The sequence below is a fragment of the Pestalotiopsis fici genome (genome assembly GCF_000516985.1).
Source record: "Pestalotiopsis fici W106-1 unplaced genomic scaffold PFICI_Scf_6, whole genome shotgun sequence".
Taxonomy (NCBI): domain Eukaryota; kingdom Fungi; phylum Ascomycota; class Sordariomycetes; order Amphisphaeriales; family Sporocadaceae; genus Pestalotiopsis; species Pestalotiopsis fici.
In genome coordinates, this window is record NW_006917096.1 from 918,177 (window position 1) to 937,888 (window position 19,712).

Genomic DNA, 19,712 nt, shown 5'->3' on the forward strand with positions numbered 1-19,712 from the left:
ATGCAGCAGCTGTAAGTCGGGTCGGATGCATTCAATAACCTCTCGCTTGTCAGATTCTACCCCGCCAGTATTATAATGGTTACAATGGCTACTATGGCTGGGGATTAGGCGGAGGAGCCATTGCCGGGATCGTCGTTGGTTGCATCCTATTTCTGATCCTCTTGGCCCTACTCATCTTTCTCTGCTGTCTCCCGTTCCGGAGGAGACCATACCGACCATATCGCCATCATCATCACCACCACCGCGGCAGGAGTCGCTCTTCACGCTCGACGTCTACTCGGTCGTCTGTGGGAGTGAGAGGTGGGGGAGTTCCCTATGTCGTCCCACCAGCAGCAGTCCCACCAACGACAAAGATCACGTCTCCTCCACGAGTATACCGCTAAGGGCGCACTGCCCGGATGTACGATCAAGTCTTTCATGTATAAATATTTGTTCAATTAGTACATAGCAGTCTGTGTGATATAGTTTGTACAGGCACTAGGTGGAAGGCAGCGCTGGGCTCGCGAGCATGTCGGTTTATGAGGCAGCGTAGGGCACAGGGCAGTGACGATTTGGGAGATATCATGTATGTAGGATTGTTGTCATCGAACTTGGAAAGCCTTGTAGTTCAACGAATGTGAAAGCGCTCATCAGCCATTCGGTTTCCTTCATCATCAAAGGCCTGGCGAATGTACTCGCCACTCATGGCGCCTTCGACATAGGCTGGACCTACGAAGGTGTAGTGCCGTATCTTGACCTTTCGTAGGACAACACAATAGCTGCAACCGTGGAGCACGCAAATCATGTCTCCGTACTTCATATCTGGGGGACCGACGCCGATGCTCCCCCCGATCGTAGTAAACAAGGTTCGGTTGATCAGTGAGCTGAAGATGACATTAAAATGCTTATACATCAATAGCACTTTTTCGTCTACAACTGAGGATGTATCAAGATGGCTGATGAAATTCCAAATTTCGCGAGCATCGAGAGGGACTCGTGTATCCTCTGCGGTGGCACCTCGCCACCTATCTCCTGAGACTATGTTCATGGAGCGGGACTCGAGGGCCTCGGGTGTTATTCCCGGATAACGTTTCCTCAATGCTCTTGTGATGAAGGTTCTGATTTTCCACAGATTTGACGTTTCTGGCCATGACTGTCCCAACGTCGGTTGCAATGGAAAATCAACAGGACCTTTCAGACGGCCTGGCCTTCCAATACATCTTCCATCTGTATGGAGAGTAGTATCATCAGTAAATGCTCTTGGCTCGCTGCCAGCCGAGGCTGAGTAGATGGACGGTGATATGCCTCCGATTACGCACCTCAAATCCCGCACCCAAGATGGGTAGCGGTCATTTGGTGAGAATCTCTTGAACTGGCACAGGATACCGAGGTTCTTTTCGTGTTTGATATATGTGGATATGACGGTTTGACACAATTTCTGAAATCCAATTCGGTAATCCACCTTGATTCTATTGCGATAAAATTCAGGTAATATGCCCCTGATTCCGTAGATTCTGTCCCGTGGGTCTGTGGACTGGAAGGAAGCCGAGTCAAACAGTATTTGCAAGAATGATTTTCCCTCGTACGCGGTACTGAGGGCCACAAGATGCTTGGGTCTCATTATGCTGTCGTCCTTTGTGTAGATTTGCTCAGCAAAAAACCTAGTCAAGAAACTCTGGAAATCGGCAAAGGCAACCGATTTATGGCCGCATCTGATGACGCATTTGCCATTGACCCGGTGGGCGGCCGCAATTTCCTGTATAACCCAGACGCGATTCCAGTACTCTCTGGAGTATAGAGACTTGAGTTGCGTATGGGGAGTAGCATCCTGATGCTGGCACGGGGCCTCGCTCGTGGCTCCGACATAGCGATTTATGTAATCCATGGCTTGCTCGCTCCCACTTGCACCCTCACCGATCCAAGCAATGACCTCTGCAGCAGCAGTATAGATTTGAGGCATGTGCTCGACTTGCCAGCTCTTCTCGGATTCATTTCCTTGATCAATGCAAATTGCATCAGCCCACAGGATGATCTCGACTGATGCATGGCGCAGGTGAAATAGTGCCTTGTAAAGACTCTTTGTGATTCTGACCATGCGCCCGTTCACACTAATTCGAGTAATGTCACTTTTGTCTCCCCAGCAGTACGAGAGCGCCACAAAGCGGACGCTCTTGAGTGACGGTACATAGAAGAGGTCGCACTCAAGATCGTCACCGCCGACACCCGGCTTCAGCTTGATGAGGCGGATGGAGAATGCTGTCTGTTTGGGCCGGCCAGCATCGCGAATGTGTTGTGAAAGCGGGAGTTTTGAATATAGTTTACAGGTCGTTGGGCCGGCTGCTGTTGAATTGGTCTCCGTCGAGGAGCAAGGACTTTCGCAAGAGCAGGATCGCAAATCAGATGTCGGGTTCCTCTCCACCATGGTCATTTGGACTCTAGGTGTTGCGCTGTCATCGGTCTGGTCATGGGTTGGGAGTGTTGCCATTTCCTCCTCGCATTTTGTCACGGCTGCTGACTGCGTCTGCGTCATGGCTCTTCAGTGGAGCTTACCGCTCATCGATTCTGGACACGATGCTCTCGACCTAGCCACTTCTGTCGCTCAGAAAATTGCAGCCTACTTGGCATCGCCATGATAATGTGCCAATTACGGCAACATTGAGGCCATCGTCGAGAAGCTAGAGCAGAGTTGAACGCCAACCATGACTGGATGGCTAGAAAGACGTTGACGTAGAGCGGATCGCGTCACCGACAGGCAGAGACAAGCTTGAGTTGACGGCCCGCTAATTTCAGTGGCTGTGTTCCGTTCCGGGTCAGCACCGAGTGGAGTGGGTAGTAGTTGTTGTCAGCTTGGCAAGGTTGCAGTGCTCTTGCTCTCTGGCCATAATCGCGATAAACTCCTTATCCGCAGACCTCCCTCCCTAGCACGGACTAGCCTAGCCTCTGTACAATGCTGTTTATGGGTGTGTGTTCGTGTGTGCATCCAGTATCCGGCCAATCAGACTGATACTTGGCTGCATCGTGGGCCTTGATAGGACACCGAAGCCTCTGGGTAGGAGGTTTCATTGTTTCAGAGGAGCCACGAGGGGGCTTCAAGTGTCCAGCTGTTCTAGGAAGTCAGAGGTAAGGTGCTACTAGGTATGTCGTAGTGGGAGGGAACGGGAAGTTTTAGCGAAGCCTCTCAGCCCCCAAATCCTTCGGAGCTCCAAAATTGGCCTAAGACTATAGGCAAAAGGGAGCTATTGAGGCCCTTAAGGTGCTGTGCCTCAACACGGTCCGGTCAGTGGGCCTGTAGGTCCCGGCGGGCTGCCGCGAGTGGCTTGGAACCAGAAACAAGCAACAGAGGCTGAGCCTGCAGATCATCTGCCGGTGCCATATCAGCGCCTATCACAGCTGCAGCTGCCTGCTAACCCTGCGCACTATTGCTGCTGCTGCATCCATGCATGTAGGACTCAATTGTGCGGTGTGAGATTTGCAGAACCCACGTCGTACTGTATGTAGCACTGCGAGGTAAACCGCATTAGTAATTACACTTGCTAGGCTGCCATTATACGACTGAGAAGCCAAATTATATAGTATCACACCATTTTCCTACCACCTTTTACTGAGCTTTTCCTCCTTCTCCTCAAACCGAATTTGATCCCTCAATTCCAGGCCAGCAAACCGTCGTAAGACTGGCGATATATGTGACTACTCAATCAATCACAACAATCTTCACAAATACTACATACACAACAACATTCAAAACTTCAGGGATAACGTGCAACCGAGCCCTTTATCCGCCATGTACAAATGGTACTTTTCTCACGATGCTGATCCGGGGCGCAATCTGGCATTACACATTCTGGCACCCGGCTGTCCCGCCAAAATCACTCGATCTTCTCGCCATGGTTGCGAGAACTGTAGCGGGCGCGGTGTGGGTAGTAGTGCTATCGATGAAGCTGCAGCAGATGGAGCTGTAGAAGAGAGGCGGCGGGAGCCGGCACGCCTCTCATCTCGGGTATTGTCACGGGGCAATTCGAACAGCTTCTTCTTGGCGACGGCTTGGGAACAACGAGCCGAACCAGAAGCAGAAGTTGCTGGTCCAGAAGACTTTCCATCGTCTCTGGGCCAGGTTGGAGAATTGCCCGCCGGTAAATATCATGGATGCAACCACCGAGCCGAATTTGAGAACAACCAATTCGGCCAATGCTTGTGTCTCCGAGACAACAATAACTCGTTTGATTGGCCGTCGCGACAACGGAATGAATTTTACGACAAATAAAACCAGAAAACACAAAAAATATAACCCGGCACAGCAGTTCGCCTCTACGTGGCGCAAGGGACAAGTACTTGAGTTGGAGGATTATTAGATACACGGCTAGTTAGTCCCCCCTTAAGGAAACGAAGATCTGCTACGACAGGAGCTGTACGATTCTACAAGACATGAATTTATTGGGTACACGGCGCACTGGCAGATTTTCAGAGACAACAACAACAACAACAATGGCATTGGGACAGCCGGAGGGTCGGCAATTGGGATACATGCACCAGATCACGGGACTAGCTATGCACAAGTTGAGATACACACTATAGTAGCCAGATACATACATTTGGTAGCACACCGGAATTCATTTGCTAATTCCATGCACGGGCGGTTGTTCATGAAGGATGCAATGTTTGTTTGAAGTATATGAAGACTCATGATGAGACAACACAATGGTCGCGACGACCATATTACAGAGGGTGAATTTTCATGTTATATGTGATCAAGAAGGGGATTCCACATATACAGAGAGGAGCCATGCTCGTCTCCAGGCTCAATTGCTGCAACCAATAGATGCCTCACGATCAGCTGCGGGCAGAAAGGCAGAGGCAGAACCAGAACCACTAACCCCGCATCGAAGGGGCCGCCGCTTGAGTGGTCATGATGGTAAATGACAAAACGTACTCACGATTCTTTGTCAATCAGAAAATTTCAACTTTCACGAAATAATAGAGTCATTCACAAACGGATTCTTGAATTTGATTAAAAATGGGCTCCGAGACATCTTCATATCTCATCATCGGAGCCGGGGTTTTTGGCACCTCGACGGCATACCATCTCATTCAGCGATACCCAGATGCCACCGTAACGCTGGTGGACCGGGACGCCTTTGACGCCAGCCGCCGCGTAGCCGCATCCTGGGACTGGAACAAGGTAGTCAGAGCCGACTACGCCGATCTTGGATACTGCAAGCTGGCGCTCGAAGCGCAGGACGTCTGGCGAGCCGATCCGCTGTGGAAGCCCTTTTACCACGAGAGCGGCATCTACTGGATCAGCCGCACCGGATTCTCGCAAAAGGTACTGGATAATTACGCCAAACTTGGTCGCCAGGCCGATCTGTACAGCTTGCCCGTTGAAGAGGCGAGGAAATTGCACGGTGGCATCTTTGGCGACGCTGATTACACTGGGGTAAAGGAGGTCCTCATAAACAATACTAGTGGCTGGGCAGATGCTAGAGATGCATTGAGGAAGGTGATAGAGACCTCTGTAGAGATGGGAGTCAAGTACGTCGTTGCAGAAGTGACATGTCTCGAAATCGACGACGTCGGGGTCTGCCGGGGCGTGCGCACAGCCGGCGGGGTTGTGCTGACGGCAACCCATACGATCCTATGCAGTGGATCTTTTACGCCAAAGCTATTGGAGATGAGCGCAGAGATTAGCGGCATCGAAAAGCTTCGAGCGGACGAGCGTATTATATCAGCTGGTGTGACAACTGGGTTGACTCATCTCAATGACGGCGATATGGACTCATACTCTGCAATGCCGGTGTGCATCCAGGAAAACCCCCCAGAACGAGGTAAGATACACCTGGGATTGACATTTGGTCGAAATGAGACACGCTAAACAATTCAAGGTGCGAGTAACGGCATGCTGCCCCCAAACAAAGATTCTCAAATCAAGTGGTGGGGTCAATACATCTTCAAGAATACACAAGAAGTCAAAAGGGGCAAATTCATATCTGCACCACCAGATAAGCCCGACTATGCCGAGTGGGAGGTTCCAGACTCGCTCAAGAACGATATAAGATTTGCCAGCAAGGTGACTGCTGGCAAGAAGGGAGAGTCATGGGAGTTGGAACAACACCGTATTTGCTGGTGAGCGAGACATGCAGCAGACTCAGGTTGCGCGTGCTAATGATCGGGCTTTAGGGAAGCTTTGACGCCCAGCGAAGACTTCATCATCTCGAAACACTCGGCAGCCGATCAACTATTCGTCGCCACGTGTGGGTCATTTCACGGATGGAAATTCTTTCCAATACTAGGGCGCTATGTTTTGCAAATGTTGAACGGGGAATTGCCCCCTGAATGGCAGATCAGGTGGGCATGGGATCGTCAACTTCCAGACCCGTCGGACCTCGTGGTATGGCCGAAGAGAGAGCTGAAAGATTTGAAGTAAATGGTATATATTCATCCAAGGTACTGAGAAGAAAACAGAAAGCAGTCTTCTAATGTCATTAGCAATTTACTCTAGATAGTTTGTGTCTCTGTAGTATCGATTCCCTTCACATTCCTCCCTCATGTAGGAACATACGATTCATCATTTCATCAACCACTTGGTCACAAGGCTTGCAGTATCTCTTTGGCCGCCTTGTCCCTTCCTGAATTCTCCGGATACTTGAGCGCGAATTCCGCTGCTTTGGATTTGAATCCCTCCGAGTCAGGGCCAAGGATGACCTTGATCAAGGCCGAGGCTAATTCCTTGCGCTTCCATCTCGGTGTGCTGTTCTTGTTCGCCCACACCCCAACGCCCAAGAGTTCGGCCCTGTTGGCAAAGTCGTAGCAGTCTGCCCATGGCGGCAGCAAGACTTGTGGAACTCCGGCACACAATGCTTCGTTGAATGAGCTGGCACCACCATGGTGAACCGAACATATGATATTCTGGGATTCAATGATGGATTTGGGTTCCGCGGTAAACCAGCCGGTAATCCGAGCGCGGTCCGTGTCCATCTCTGCTCTCAACAGGCTGGCCACCTTCTCCCATGGGCCCGTCCAGTCCTGGTCACTGGACTGGACAGGCCGGCCATCTTCGTCCGCCCGGTCCTTGCGGCCTAGTTTCCAGAGAACTCGAAGTCGGGCACCTTTGGTCCTGTAGCCTATCCGGTCGGCTTCATGGAGAAGATCATGAAGTGCACCCGCCAGCTCGGCCGCCTCGTCAGCCGTGGCCGTCAGGTAGGTGCCCAGGTTGATATATACGGCGGGTCCACGTTCCAACCACGAGTGCAGGCCCGGGTCCACCTCCAAGAGAGACTTGGTTGCGCGCACGATTGGGCCACACTGGATTATGTATTCAGGGAGGCGTGTAAATGGATAATCTAGTTCGGCAGTATTGGCCACCAGGAAGCGCACGCCTGCCGGAGGCGCCTTGAGGACACCGAGCTCATTGGCCGTGATGAGCTGAACGCCAGGTCCAAAGCGACTTTTAACAGCAGCCGAGACGTCGGCCACGCGCTTATCAGTCAAGACCATGTATCCTGCGACTAGGTTAAGAGCAATGTTGTATGGGATTAGATGCCATGGTAGCGGAAATGGTAGTGCTGAGCAAACCCTGTTTAGGGGGTTGCGTAATTATGCTTAGCGTTGAGTTCAAAATCTTGAGATTAAGGTCTAGAAAAAGTCTCAAGAAAGAAGATCTCTTACAAAGGATATTTCCACAAAGCCGCAAGCGCTGGTTGCACCGGCACGGCGAAATCTTTGATTGTGTTCGGGGCCATGACCATCCACTTGATGGTACCAAGATCATGGCAAATGGTCAATCCCGGCGAAAAGAGCGGCTCAACCAGGGTCAAGTCTGGCTGCACCTCGTCAAGGATGCGCTCAACCTCTTCACAGATAACGGTAAATTCTTTTGGATTCCACGGCGTCATGACTTCAGGGACAGCTAGAAGGACGCGGGATGTGTTGTAGAAGGAGGGTTTCAAGTCAAAAGTCTCCCTTGTGAGCGGCGTTCTGGCGTATGGCTGGCCATTGATTTCATGAAAGATGACTCCCTTAGACCTCTTTGGCTCCGGTGCCGTCTCGAGGGCGTAATCTGACAATAGACGTACGGCATCGCCCAGCACTTTGAAAGATGCGATATGGATTTCGATGTCTGTCGATGCGTGGAGGAGCGCATACGCTACTGCCAAAACCACATTGGCCTGGCCATACTCGCTGTTGGTCAAAAACAGGACGCGCTTTGGTACCGACATTTTGCCAATTTTTGTTGTCGTACGAGCCGACGAGCTTCGCAATTTTGCGTAATGGATAAGGTGCTGACGGTCCACCTTTATCTGCGGTGGGATCGGTGTTGTCGTATAGAATATGAGCCAGCAAAAACTGTCTGTTGTTGGATTGCTTCAACGATGGTCAAAAAATCTCTGGCTCAGTACTAAAAAGACGTTAATGCTATCATGTTGATATATAAAAAGAAGTAGAAGAGGAAGAAAAATGATTATGACGGTGCAACTTCTTATCAAAATCGTCGCCAACTGCACTGCTGACATGGAAAGCTTCAACCTGCTGCTATTATCATATGATAATGGCCCGTGCCATCCCAGCGAGGTATACAGATCAATACCCGATAGCCTATACCCTAGCTAGATGTTCAGCAATATCTGATTTTTTCCGTGCTTGGCACAGGACGGGCTAAAGATTTCGCATTATGTCGGATACGACAGCGATTGCTGTGAGCTATAAGTCCGCTTACATAGGCGTCATACGGTATGATCTATTGGGCTTGCAGTTGGATAATTCATGGAAACGGCATCTCCGTTCTTATGCCAAGAGATATCGGTCCCTTGCGTTGCGTAAGCAGGCAACTACATACGTGCATAATCTCAGCTGTCACCGTGGTTGACTTATCAGCTCGGCTATAAAAAAGGATCCCTGGTCAGGCTGATGCAACTAGAGTAGTCAAACACGACGAATGGTTCTGCAATTGTCCTGCTAAGATTTCGATGTTATCGCTTGCTACTGCGCACAGCCGCCCCCAAATCCCCTCCGCAGCGGTCGAGAGGCGGGGACCTGTGTAAATTGCGGCGAGAAAGAATCACATATTTGTGTTCACTTTGCCTGGCGGCCCTCATCTGTCAGAAGAACTCGGTTTGATTTGAGCAGTGGTCAAAATTCTACTTGACGTCAGGAAGAAGAGTAACGGTTTCATGCTTAGTCTTGCGGGAGCAAGTGTGGTCCCATGAAAGCGACATGGCTGCCCAGTATGATACTTTACCAAAGTTCCCGCCTTTTCATTATCCTCAGCTAGCCTCGGGCGCGGGAATTGGACCTTTTCAACAGGAATTGCAATGTTTGCAGATTTTCATGACCCAAAGGTCTTGATCTGATACGCATTATTGAGATGCCTTGCTCGGCTTGGAGTATGATCATCAGTGAAGGAATCTTTTTGCTCCTCAACTGGCAAATTCAGCTGTCATTTTCTGAAGGCGGCACGGCAAATTCAATTGAGAAGATTAGAATTGCCCGTCATGATATGCCGAGATGCGGCTTGGCTATCCAGACGCGGACACCATTGGCTCCGGTTGTGGCTGCGCGGCACGCAGATTCACAATGTAGCAAAGTTGCCCTTGTCATATTAACCTAAATTCTTGATAGCCCTGTTTAATATCCACAAGCATGAATACATCGGATGCCAGTCGTCAATATACGAATGTCGATGTCATGACTTCTCTAGAACGAGCCGCCTAGCCTCATAGGTACCCGTACACTTCATACAAGTCCTGATACACATGATATCTCGTGGACTATATAAAACAGACGACCTCAGGACCTAGGCGTCATGCAATGTTACAGCCTTCATCCTGACTGTACCGACTTCCGATCTTTAGTATTCACTGTTACTACTACCCTTCAAAATAGGCTACGATGCACAGACTTGTAACACTTGCCCTGGCTGTAGCGTCCATCGCCAAAGCGAGCCCTGCCCAGCAGCAGCCCAGGGACGGTTTGATCATATATGGTGATGCAGACTTTGACGATCTTGTCCCTGGCCATCCGATTGGCCTCTATGGAGCGCTCACTTTTTCGAATCTAGGTATGAGAATCTTACACCGTGAGCCTCACAGCTTGAGCTTTACAAGACTGACAATGTCTCGGCAGATGTACAAGACCTGAGCGACCTAGGCGACCGGGACTCCTATGGTGCCTGGCCACTATCTGGCAACAATGTTGCTGTCTTTTCGGACACAGCTGGCCGTGGTTCCAGGTTGCCAGCCGTCAGAGCACAGCATCGGGGGAGCGTCACTGATGCCTTTGACATGAAGTCGTTCAACTGGGGATGCGTTTCCAGCGTCTCACCCTGCCAACTCGTCGTGACTGGGCACCGAGGCGGCAAGAGAGTGGCCAGCGCCACCTTTACCGCGTCTACCGACGGTGGGTCCGTCAACGAGGCCACATTTGGTAGTGATTTCGAGGATCTCGACAAGTTGAAGTTCCACCCCTATCGTGCCGGGTCTATCCGCCGAGCGACAACAGACGAAGAAGTCACTTGGATCGACAATTTCCAGTACACGTACTTCATTGGGGGCCGCGAAGTAGTCAATGAATATGGCACCGTTCCTCTCCCAACAACAACTCAATCTGTTTCTGATATCTTTATCACCACAACGTCCGATCCAACAATAACGGTACCCCCTTTCCCCGACTGCGGCGAAACGTGCTTTTCGGGGCTTAATGACTGTCTCGAACCAACGAGTACATGCTTCACGGGCTGTCTAGAATTTCCCTTTGGATTCCCAGATCCAAACCCCACCCGGTGCTCCACGGCCATTGGCGACGTGATCATTACTTCCGACGCCAACCTGCCTCCCGTGGAAACCATCATCGATATTTGCGGCCCCTGCTTCTGGGACATTGATGACTGTGGCCAGGCCTTTGAAACATGTTTCGATTGCACCGACCCGGTGCCGAGATTGTCACCGCGCAGCATTTGTCTCCCCACTAGCATTGATGCCACCATCACCACGTACGATGGCATCACCAGCACGGCAACGCCATCTCTGCCCTCTGTTACTGATTCAAGTTGGCCCATAGTAAGTTGAAACCCCGAGCCACGGTCTTTTCGCCGTTGTCCAGCTTGGCTACTCCGGTTCGGAATCTCAGTGGCTAATCTTGTTCCCGGGATAGCTCCCTGCCCATCAGCAAGGACGGCCGCTGTGGCTTTGATGAAGCCACTGGAGAGTATTATGCTGAACGTTGCCCGGATGGCGTCTGCTGCAGCCAATATGCTTGGTGCGGAGGCAGCGACGATTGGTGCGACCTCTGTCAGCCTTATTTCGGATTCTGCGCGCTTGATAGATCAAGCAACTCTCCAATGTTGAGGATGAAGGTCAAGAACTCCACTCGGAGTGATTAGATCTCTGGTTATGATTTAAGCCACCATTGTGAGCCGGTGTCTGAGTCTGAAGAGAAGCTAATCACGACGTTTCATTGATCTCGGTGTGAAGATGGAGAAACTTTGACCGCTGTTATTCTATGGAAAGAGCCAAAATAGTGAGAAAAAAAATGGATTTTCTCAAGAGAGAGAGATATGGACAGACTCAATTCAATGCCTTTTTCGACAACATAACGTATATTTCAAGGTGCTAATATGTATATTGGCGGCAGGATGATGCTCATTCATGATGTTATGCCTAGGTATCTGACAGGTTATGACATGACCCTACGACCTACCCTATAAGCCGCCATCCCAATGCGCACTAATCACTCGCTTGCCTTGTTTGTCACTTCAATGGCGTGAATGGGAGGATTACCGAGCTTTGGTAATCTCCACCGAAATGCACCGTGTGAGCGCCCCTGTTGAGCTCATGCTCGGGTCGCGGTTCTGAGAAGCTCTTGTACTCTGCGATGCTTGGGAACTGTCCACCAATCTAGAACAAAGTTAGCTCAATTGATCAATTTCAACTTCATCACGGGGTTATCATACCCTAATGCTTATGCTTTCGCCAGCCTGAAAGTCCACGCCCATGGCCCAGATACCAATTTCTAGCCGCACAATGGTACCTGGTTGGATCTTTTCCTGCTTCTCATGGGGATGAAAGGGGAATTGAGGGTGTATGCTCTTTGTCTCGTCAATGGCACGTTGTGAGGCTCTCAGGATACCCATGGAACCCAGATGGAGGTTCAGACTGGCCTGGTCCTTTTCTGGAATCTCCTCAATCGTTTTCACTGGAGTCGCGTGGAATGGGAAGTTGAGGTGCATTAGATCTTTTCCGTCCTTGTCCTTCTTGCGTAGGATGGTGAACACGGTAAAGTCATCCCGGCTGTCACATGAGACGTAAAGAATTGCCTTGGGCAGTCCAATAAGTCTGGCCGGCTCGGTAAAAGTATAGGTAAAATCCGCAAAACTCTTATAGTCTTCCGAATCATACACGGCGCTTCCTACCGAGGGCGACTTGTCACTCGTCAATCGGTTTCCGGGTGCGAGAAACAATTCTCGATAGTCTGTGTTTGGCACAGGAAAGTCCTCGAGCACAATATTGTCAATGGCCTCTCGATTGCCAAACTGTAGTGCTGACCATCGGACTTTGGGTGTTTTTTCCTCCCAGCCATTCTTCTCATTCCTGAGATATCGGTCAAAGAAGACGGCAAGCTCGTCCATTGACTCGGGCTCGCTGTAGAGTTCGTACCACTCTTGTTTGCTGCTCCAATGAATCCACTTTTGCTCGTGTGGGATTTCGAGCCATCCCCGAATGCAGCCCATGGTGTGTATGCTGCTCACGTCGGAGCCTCTGATGTATGCCGGGCACTTGATCTTGGTCATGTCGACTCTCTTGTCTTTCCAGTAGTTGTTCTGGGTGGGCGATCTCCGGTACATCTCGGCCCAGTCCTCGAGTCCCGAGTTGGGCTGACCGCGCACAATGGCCTTGGTAATGAGGTCAAAGTTGCTCATGGAGAACCATCCACCACGGCAGAACTGTTCGCGATACATGTCGGCCATACCTTCCCAGGGCGCAATGGCTTTCAGCGAGGGAGGTTGCTGCGCTGCGATGAACCACTGAGCAATGGCGAGAGCCGAGTTGCCCGCCATGCCGATGCAGCCGTTGCACCAGTCCATCTTGGCAACAGCTTCCACGACATCGTAGCCATCTTCGGCATCTTGAGAACCCATTACGCAGATTTGACCATCACTGTGCCCGGCGCCTCGAGTATCAACGCTGACGATTGCGTACCCCTTGGGACACCAGTACTGGGGATCCAGCCCTTCAAATTTCTCCAGGCCGCTGAGGTCACTCCTTGGCACGCAGCAGTTCCAGACACAGATGGGAAGCATATCCAGAGCACTGTACTTCTTTCCGTAAAAAGACCAGCTGAGGACTGCAGGGACCTTTTCGGTCGAACCTGCAGGGCGGTAAACGTCAATGTAGAGACGCGCTCCATCGCGGACAACAATCTCAACGTCATGGTCAATCTGGATATCGCTCTTTAATGGCTTTGCATCAAAGGGATTGGAGCCACTCTTGAGCACTTCTGATTTGCCTGGTTGGAAGCCGGCGTAGCCATTTTCCCCAAGCTTTGGCGTTTCAATGCGCTTGGTGGCAACTTGGACGGGATTGGGCATTTTGTTGGATGAATAGGGTAAATAGAGATTGAATTAGATATCATGAGAAAGACGGATATCAATACATTCAATCCTGGCGGTCATGTCTACTTTCTACTTAAAGACAGCTTCTCCGGAGCTCACGATGTTGTGGATACACTCAACCCCTCGGCCGGCCGAGAAGATTGCCAAGATTGTAGCCTTGGATGTCCTCGGTCTTGGATGGATTTGCTTTCCCTCAACGAGGAGCGACGACAGACTATAGAGGATCTACATATTCGTACCGAACCGAGCCGAACCGGTGTCCATGTCCAGGTGACAACCTGCTCTATCTGGGGGGAAGAGAACAATTTGTTTCAGCTGTGCAATCTAAGCTAGAATTATTAATCTGGCCCTCGGATTGGCCCAAGACGGCGGCATCGAGGCAAGTCTCGTGCGGGGACCCCAGGATTCCGAGTTTGCGGGGTAGAGGATAGCTGCACTATACCCCAACCTTGCCCCTGATTATAGCCCCCAGTTGCTGTTCCGAGCTAACTGATCCGGAAGAGGGCCGAATCGAGCCGATGGGAATCTGAGCACGGGGTCCCGGCACGTCGGGATCTCGTAGGTGTATGATCGCTCGCAGTAAGATGCCATCTCGACGTGAAATCGAGTATAAGTGATCTGTCGACGGTTGTGTCTTGGACTTTGACGAAACAGACATCACATCAGATCTCTCAAAGGATCAAATCTATCATCAGCAAAGAAAAACAATGTCAACTACTACTACCACCAGCACGGCGACGGCGTTCCAGCCTGAGCAGCAAAGAACCTTTGCTGCCAAGTTTGAGACCAAGGATCTCGTCACCTTTGACGAGAACAAGGTGTACGGTGATTGGCGCGACGAATTCCACAAGAATGGCTGTGTCGTGATCAAGAACGTCATTAGTCCAGAGAGGGCCAAGTACTACGCCGACAAGCAAATCGAATGGCTCAAGAAGTTTGATCTTGGCTTTGACGAGAATGACTCTTCTACTTGGACTGCGGATCACCTCCCGGTCAGCTTCAAGGGAGGGTAAGTGCTTTGAATCATTTCGACCGTGTTTGAACATTTACTGAATTGGTTGCAGCATGTATTTTGCATATGGTTCAACTCACGAGAAGATGGCATGGGAGGCGCGCACTGAACCTGCCGTCATTGAAATCTTTGAGAAGCTCTGGGAAACTAAAGAGCTCATCACTTCCTTTGATGGCATGAACATCTCGATGCCGAAGCGCACGGATATCCAGTGGTCTCCATGGCCTCACTGCGACCAGAACCAGAGACGGAAAGGGTAAGACTTCCCATTTGTTTTGATTTGACGGTTCAAGAAATTAAAAACAACCTTTAGAATGCAAGCCGTTCAAGGCCTCCTAAACTACGCACCCAACGGCCCCAAGGACGGCGGCCTCATGCTGATGAAGGGCTCCTCGAAGCTCTTTGACGAGTTCTTCTCGCAAAAGCGCGAGGGCTTTGCCCACGAGGACGCGCCGCCGCCCGAGCTCGAGTTCATGGACCTGTTCCTCTTTAGCGAAAAGGACGTCAAGTGGTTCGAGGAGCGCGGCTGCGAGCTCATCAAGGTCAACATGGAGCCCGGCGACTTTGTGCTCTGGGACTCGCGGACCATGCACTATGCCAAGTTCCCCGAGGGCGACCAGATCCGCCACGTGCAGTACATTTGCATGACGCCGCGCAAGTTTGCCGAGGCCGACGCCCTCGAGGCCAAGAAGTATTGCTTTGAAAACTACATGGGCACCACCCACTGGCCACACTGGTAAGTTTTGACTGTCACAAGAAACCAATGTTTGTAGAAGCCCAAGTTATTAATGCCCTATGTTCTAGCAATGTCCGACTTACAAAGGAAAAGCCCATGAGAAATGGTGAGGTTTGCCCAAAGTACAGGACAGAACCTTTTGAGAAGCCCGAGATTACAGATACAATTCTCAAGCTCGCTGGAGTGAAGGCCTACTAGGTTCATTGTGGCTGATTTTGGTATTGAGAATGTCACGGCTATACATCAATAGAGCAATTATACAGTGAATATTTTGAACGAATTAATCCTAGTTTTACCGAAGCAGTTCGTCAAATGATTACTTGTGAATCAGTTGCAATATTACTTGTGCCGTTTCTTTACGCCGCCAATATGAAATGAACCCCTCGATCCCAGTTGCATTTTCCCTCTCGAGGGCGACAGCTCTTCAAACATGTGCATGTACACAGTCGTAATAAAGTGATTTCAGCCAGTACGGTTGCAATGGCTTAGTTTTCATCATTTGTTTACTAGCTTTGCTCCTTTCTGGCAGATGCTCAATACTCGTTGGTAACAGGAACAATCTCCTGCGGGCCGAGTCCCTCAGTATGGCTGCTTTGGTTTACCACGTACCTGGGAACCTTTCACGCAACTTGTAACACGAGAGCGAATAAATCATCATGTCCTTTAAAAATTGCTCCTGGTGCGGCATTTTAGCGTAAAGACACCACTATTGATTAAAGCTATGGAAAGAGAGCTTTGGCTTCGTCGCAACTACCAACGACAAGAATATCATCAACTGCATGGATTGGTCAAATGATCAAACGAGAAATTTCCAGTGCGAAACGCCAGCAAAGCCTGTGTTTGAAATAACCATGTAGAGGAACCTTAAGTATATATCTGACAGAATATCCAAGTCATCGATTTCCAGCAACTCAATCCGACTTATCCTTTGAGAACTTGCCGGTGTATTGACGAATCCTCTTGCCATAGAAGTAGACGGGCACTCCCAACAGTCCAAACGCTCCAGTAAGACCACCAAACGTGGAAAAGGTGGCTGCATATCCATGACTCTCAATGAACGGACTGATACCATAGCTGACACCAAAAGAGATGATGCCGCGGAATGCACATATGACGATCAACATGGGACCGGCGCGGGCCGGGTAGCTGTCGAGGAGGTAGGTAATGGCCACGATATTGGCGCCGACAAAGGCAAAATAATAGGCGGCTACACCCCAAACATAGACGAACCAGTGGAATTTCTCTGGGTTTTCGGCGCCCAAACCGTAGAGCACCGCGGTGATGATGCCAATCACGATGGGGAAGATCAAGGGTATGATGCGCGTCTCGGGCTCGTGCAAACCCCCGCGGCGGTCCGCGAACCAGCGAATAATCTTGTCTGATCCGTGACCAAAGAATGGCAACGCAACCAGGGCGGTGATAATCTGACCGCAATTTACGTAGCTGGCAGAAGACTGTGGCCAGTTGTATGGAGCGCCCGTCACAATGGTACCATATGTGGTGCCAATGGCAATGTTGCAGCCAAGGGTGACGCCGTTGAGACAGAGAGCCCAAAAGACGTTGGGAAACAGAATGAGCTCAAAGGTCTGACGGAAAGTATCCCAGCCCTTCTTCCATTCCGGCTCGCCGACCCATAGGCGCATGTCTGACCTCCAGGTCCGCGGCGCGTAGTTGACGAGGTCGAGCTCAACACGTTGGGTACTTCTCTGTGGCTTGCCATCCTCGTCCGAACCAGAGCTCTCTTGGAAAGCCGAAGCAGGTCGGTAGTACTTGGTCTCTGGCAGGAGAAAGATGGACAGGATCAATTGTAGACCAGCCAGTCCCGCACCCAAGCCATACCATCCTTGAGGTGTAATTGCCTCGGCGATGGGGCCAGCAAAGAGGACCACGACTGCAGTCAGAATGACCTGTACAGTCTGCTGAATCATCAAACCTCTGCTTCGCTCGTGCAGGAAGAAAATCTCCTTTTCGGGGGATGTCAGTGTCGCGGCATGGGAAGGAGAATGACCCAAGACCGACGCACCTGTGTTATCATTGGCACGAGTGCCTCACTCTGTCCGGCAGCGAGCCCCAAGAGCATCCTCGCACCCAAGTGCCATTCATAGTTCTGAGCCTTGGCGCACAGAATGGCACCGACTATGACGATGACTGTTGAGAAGAGAAAGACGATTCGTCGACCGACAGCGTACGCAATAGGCATGCCGATCAAATTGCCAATGCCCCTGCAAACAAGACATGGTTAGCTGAAGCCTGTCAACTCAAGGTATTCCTCTTACATGAACAGCGTAGGGTATGTCATGAGGTGGGTGATGTCTGCATAGTCTTTGCCTACCGCAGCATACTCGGGAATGTAAAAGCCAAGAAGGCCACCGAAGCCGGAAACGAGGGCCAGGCCGAGAGTCGAGACTGGATAGAAATGTCTTTGGTCAACAACAGTTCATCTTGTTCTCCAGTTTCTTTCCAAATGGACTCTTACATATGGAAATAATAATGATGACGGCATACTTGTGCCAAGTTGTCATGTTCAGAGGGTCTAGTCCGAGTCAGCGATCGTCCACGTTGGACTAGTTTCCCATGAACCTACCCTGAGGATCAGCACTTGGTGTTGGGACATAAACAATATCACCGTCTGTCAATCTGACAGTGCCCATGACGGCGACTTCTTCTTGTTCGAAAACAACATCATTGTCCCCAGGAAGAGCATGGCTCTCCAGGTGGGTGACTTCGGCCTTGTCGTCCTTCATTTTCTTCTTTCGTAACAAGATGGGGGGCATGAACTCGGATTTCCAAGATCACCGAGATGAAGTGATCAGTGATCCGAGTAGATGCTCGATGCGATCCAAGGGGCGACTCTCTCCTGTCTTAAGGACAATGAAACCCCCAAGTCTGCGAGAGCCATGGCCCCGGGTCCGGGACATGGCTTCCTGGTGTTCAACCAACCATATCGCCTTGATTGGTCAAGCCATGGCCCAAAGACTAGAGGACACTAGTGAACCGAGGGAGAAAGACTCCATAAGTATATAAGCTCTTATCGTATACGCACGCAATAGGTATAGTCGCAACGGGCTGAGGCCCCGTGGGGTAGAGAACAGTGCGGGGACCCCGGATTTTGGGCACTGGCGGGGCCGGAGGACTTCGGTTCGCATTGATTATTTGGGGTTACCTGACAAAGTTGGAGATTCAGCTCTTCGGGTGGGTTCATGGTCGTGGCTTTTTATGCTTTTGATCCACAGCGTCGTGTATGACTCTCTGATAAAGTCATACCTCTGGGCATTAGTTCTAGCTTTGCTGAGGAACTAGCCGGTTCGGAGCGAATTGCGTTGACTTCCAAGTACGCATCGCACTTGGCCCTGAAGTGGCTTATCTATCCGTTCAGATGACTGCAGCGTGTTTCGGCGGCAAGTATGACCCGAGTCTGCTATTCTATACTGCCGTTTAGCCCTGCCAGCTCGGATCGGTATCTGCGCAGAAAGCATGGCAGACTTATCTCGGAGCAATATCACATTGTCACCCGTGACGCCGTAATAAACTCAAAACCCGAGCCGAGCTTTTGTGACCAAAAAGTCATGACTGTCATCCGGATGGCCAGGATCAACGCTTATCATATCCTCGACCGAGACTGTGCCGCAGCGCCAAAGTCAAGGGGCCATGATGATTGGTCTTGGTCGAGGAAGACGACTAGGTGTCACCAGCTTCCGAGGGGACAGAAGATTGTATTCCGGCCATCAAAGCTACAAGCTTGTTTGAAGATGGCTTGAATAACTATGGCCAGATGCACAATGTGACAATGAAAAAGGTGGTTTGTCACAATTGAAAACGATATCCAGAGGGCTAGAATCATTCGGTTTTTGTATGATCATATCTGTTGTAAATCAATTTGGAATTTGCTCGCATCCACATGAATCGTTTTGAAACATGAAAATATAGCCGTTTGTGTTCTTGCAAGAGTACTCCAATGATAAAGTTATCCTGTCATTTTGTGCACGTGGCCGAGATGGGACCTTCGAAATATCTTCCACAAATATTTCTAGACCGAATCAATACGCCAAACAGTCCCGATGTCAAAGAGTTGGCCCCTGGACTCCATGTATAAAATAGAAAGGCGTATTTTAATTCCTGTGGAGATTGTTGCATTGAATACGGTGGGATGTTATAAGGGACTTGCAATCGCACAAGAATTCGGAACACTCCAGAAAAGGAGATGTCACATCCTGTCTTTTTTTTTCTTGAGGGGAGATAACTGGACAATGGCGAAAAGGATAAATAGTATCTCAAATCAAATATCACGGTGTCGGGACCCAATTGTCCATTTTGTTATGAAAAAATGTGAAGATAAAAAGTACGACCGGGGGCTTCAATAGGCGACAGACAGTATACCCTCTCAATAT

General features: G+C 50.3%; 7 protein-coding genes across 7 annotated transcripts; 3 read left to right on the plus strand and 4 right to left on the minus strand.

Moving 5' to 3' along the window:
* Positions 1 to 607: 607 nt before the first annotated feature.
* Positions 608 to 2,509, minus strand: PFICI_08752 (uncharacterized protein; the record flags this gene model as incomplete). The annotated part of the gene is made up of 1 exon (XM_007837333.1): positions 608 to 2,509. One exon carries the CDS (start codon positions 2,507 to 2,509, stop codon positions 608 to 610), a length of 1,902 nt encoding a protein of 633 aa, XP_007835524.1.
* Positions 2,510 to 4,990: 2,481 nt separating this feature from the next.
* PFICI_08753 (uncharacterized protein) lies at positions 4,991 to 6,397 on the plus strand (the record flags this gene model as incomplete). Its single annotated transcript, XM_007837334.1, has 3 exons — positions 4,991 to 5,798; positions 5,856 to 6,096; positions 6,151 to 6,397. 3 exons carry the CDS (start codon positions 4,991 to 4,993, stop codon positions 6,395 to 6,397), a joined length of 1,296 nt encoding a protein of 431 aa, XP_007835525.1.
* Positions 6,398 to 6,558: 161 nt separating this feature from the next.
* PFICI_08754 (uncharacterized protein) lies at positions 6,559 to 8,189 on the minus strand (the record flags this gene model as incomplete). The annotated part of the gene is made up of 2 exons (XM_007837335.1): positions 6,559 to 7,546; positions 7,639 to 8,189. 2 exons carry the CDS (start codon positions 8,187 to 8,189, stop codon positions 6,559 to 6,561), a joined length of 1,539 nt encoding a protein of 512 aa, XP_007835526.1.
* A 1,669-nt stretch (positions 8,190 to 9,858) lies between these two features.
* PFICI_08755 (uncharacterized protein) lies at positions 9,859 to 11,157 on the plus strand (the record flags this gene model as incomplete). The annotated part of the gene is made up of 3 exons (XM_007837336.1): positions 9,859 to 10,027; positions 10,093 to 11,024; positions 11,119 to 11,157. The coding sequence occupies 3 exons, from the start codon at positions 9,859 to 9,861 to the stop codon at positions 11,155 to 11,157; spliced, it is 1,140 nt and encodes a 379-aa protein (XP_007835527.1).
* A 557-nt stretch (positions 11,158 to 11,714) lies between these two features.
* PFICI_08756 (uncharacterized protein) lies at positions 11,715 to 13,552 on the minus strand (the record flags this gene model as incomplete). The annotated part of the gene is made up of 2 exons (XM_007837337.1): positions 11,715 to 11,861; positions 11,918 to 13,552. The coding sequence occupies 2 exons, from the start codon at positions 13,550 to 13,552 to the stop codon at positions 11,715 to 11,717; spliced, it is 1,782 nt and encodes a 593-aa protein (XP_007835528.1).
* A 731-nt stretch (positions 13,553 to 14,283) lies between these two features.
* Positions 14,284 to 15,522, plus strand: PFICI_08757 (uncharacterized protein; the record flags this gene model as incomplete). The annotated part of the gene is made up of 4 exons (XM_007837338.1): positions 14,284 to 14,585; positions 14,641 to 14,844; positions 14,902 to 15,324; positions 15,393 to 15,522. 4 exons carry the CDS (start codon positions 14,284 to 14,286, stop codon positions 15,520 to 15,522), a joined length of 1,059 nt encoding a protein of 352 aa, XP_007835529.1.
* Positions 15,523 to 16,235: 713 nt separating this feature from the next.
* On the minus strand, positions 16,236 to 18,068 carry PFICI_08758 (uncharacterized protein; the record flags this gene model as incomplete). Its single annotated transcript, XM_007837339.1, has 5 exons — positions 16,236 to 17,288; positions 17,348 to 17,546; positions 17,601 to 17,730; positions 17,801 to 17,857; positions 17,909 to 18,068. 5 exons carry the CDS (start codon positions 18,066 to 18,068, stop codon positions 16,236 to 16,238), a joined length of 1,599 nt encoding a protein of 532 aa, XP_007835530.1.
* Between the last annotated feature and the right edge of the window lie 1,644 nt (positions 18,069 to 19,712).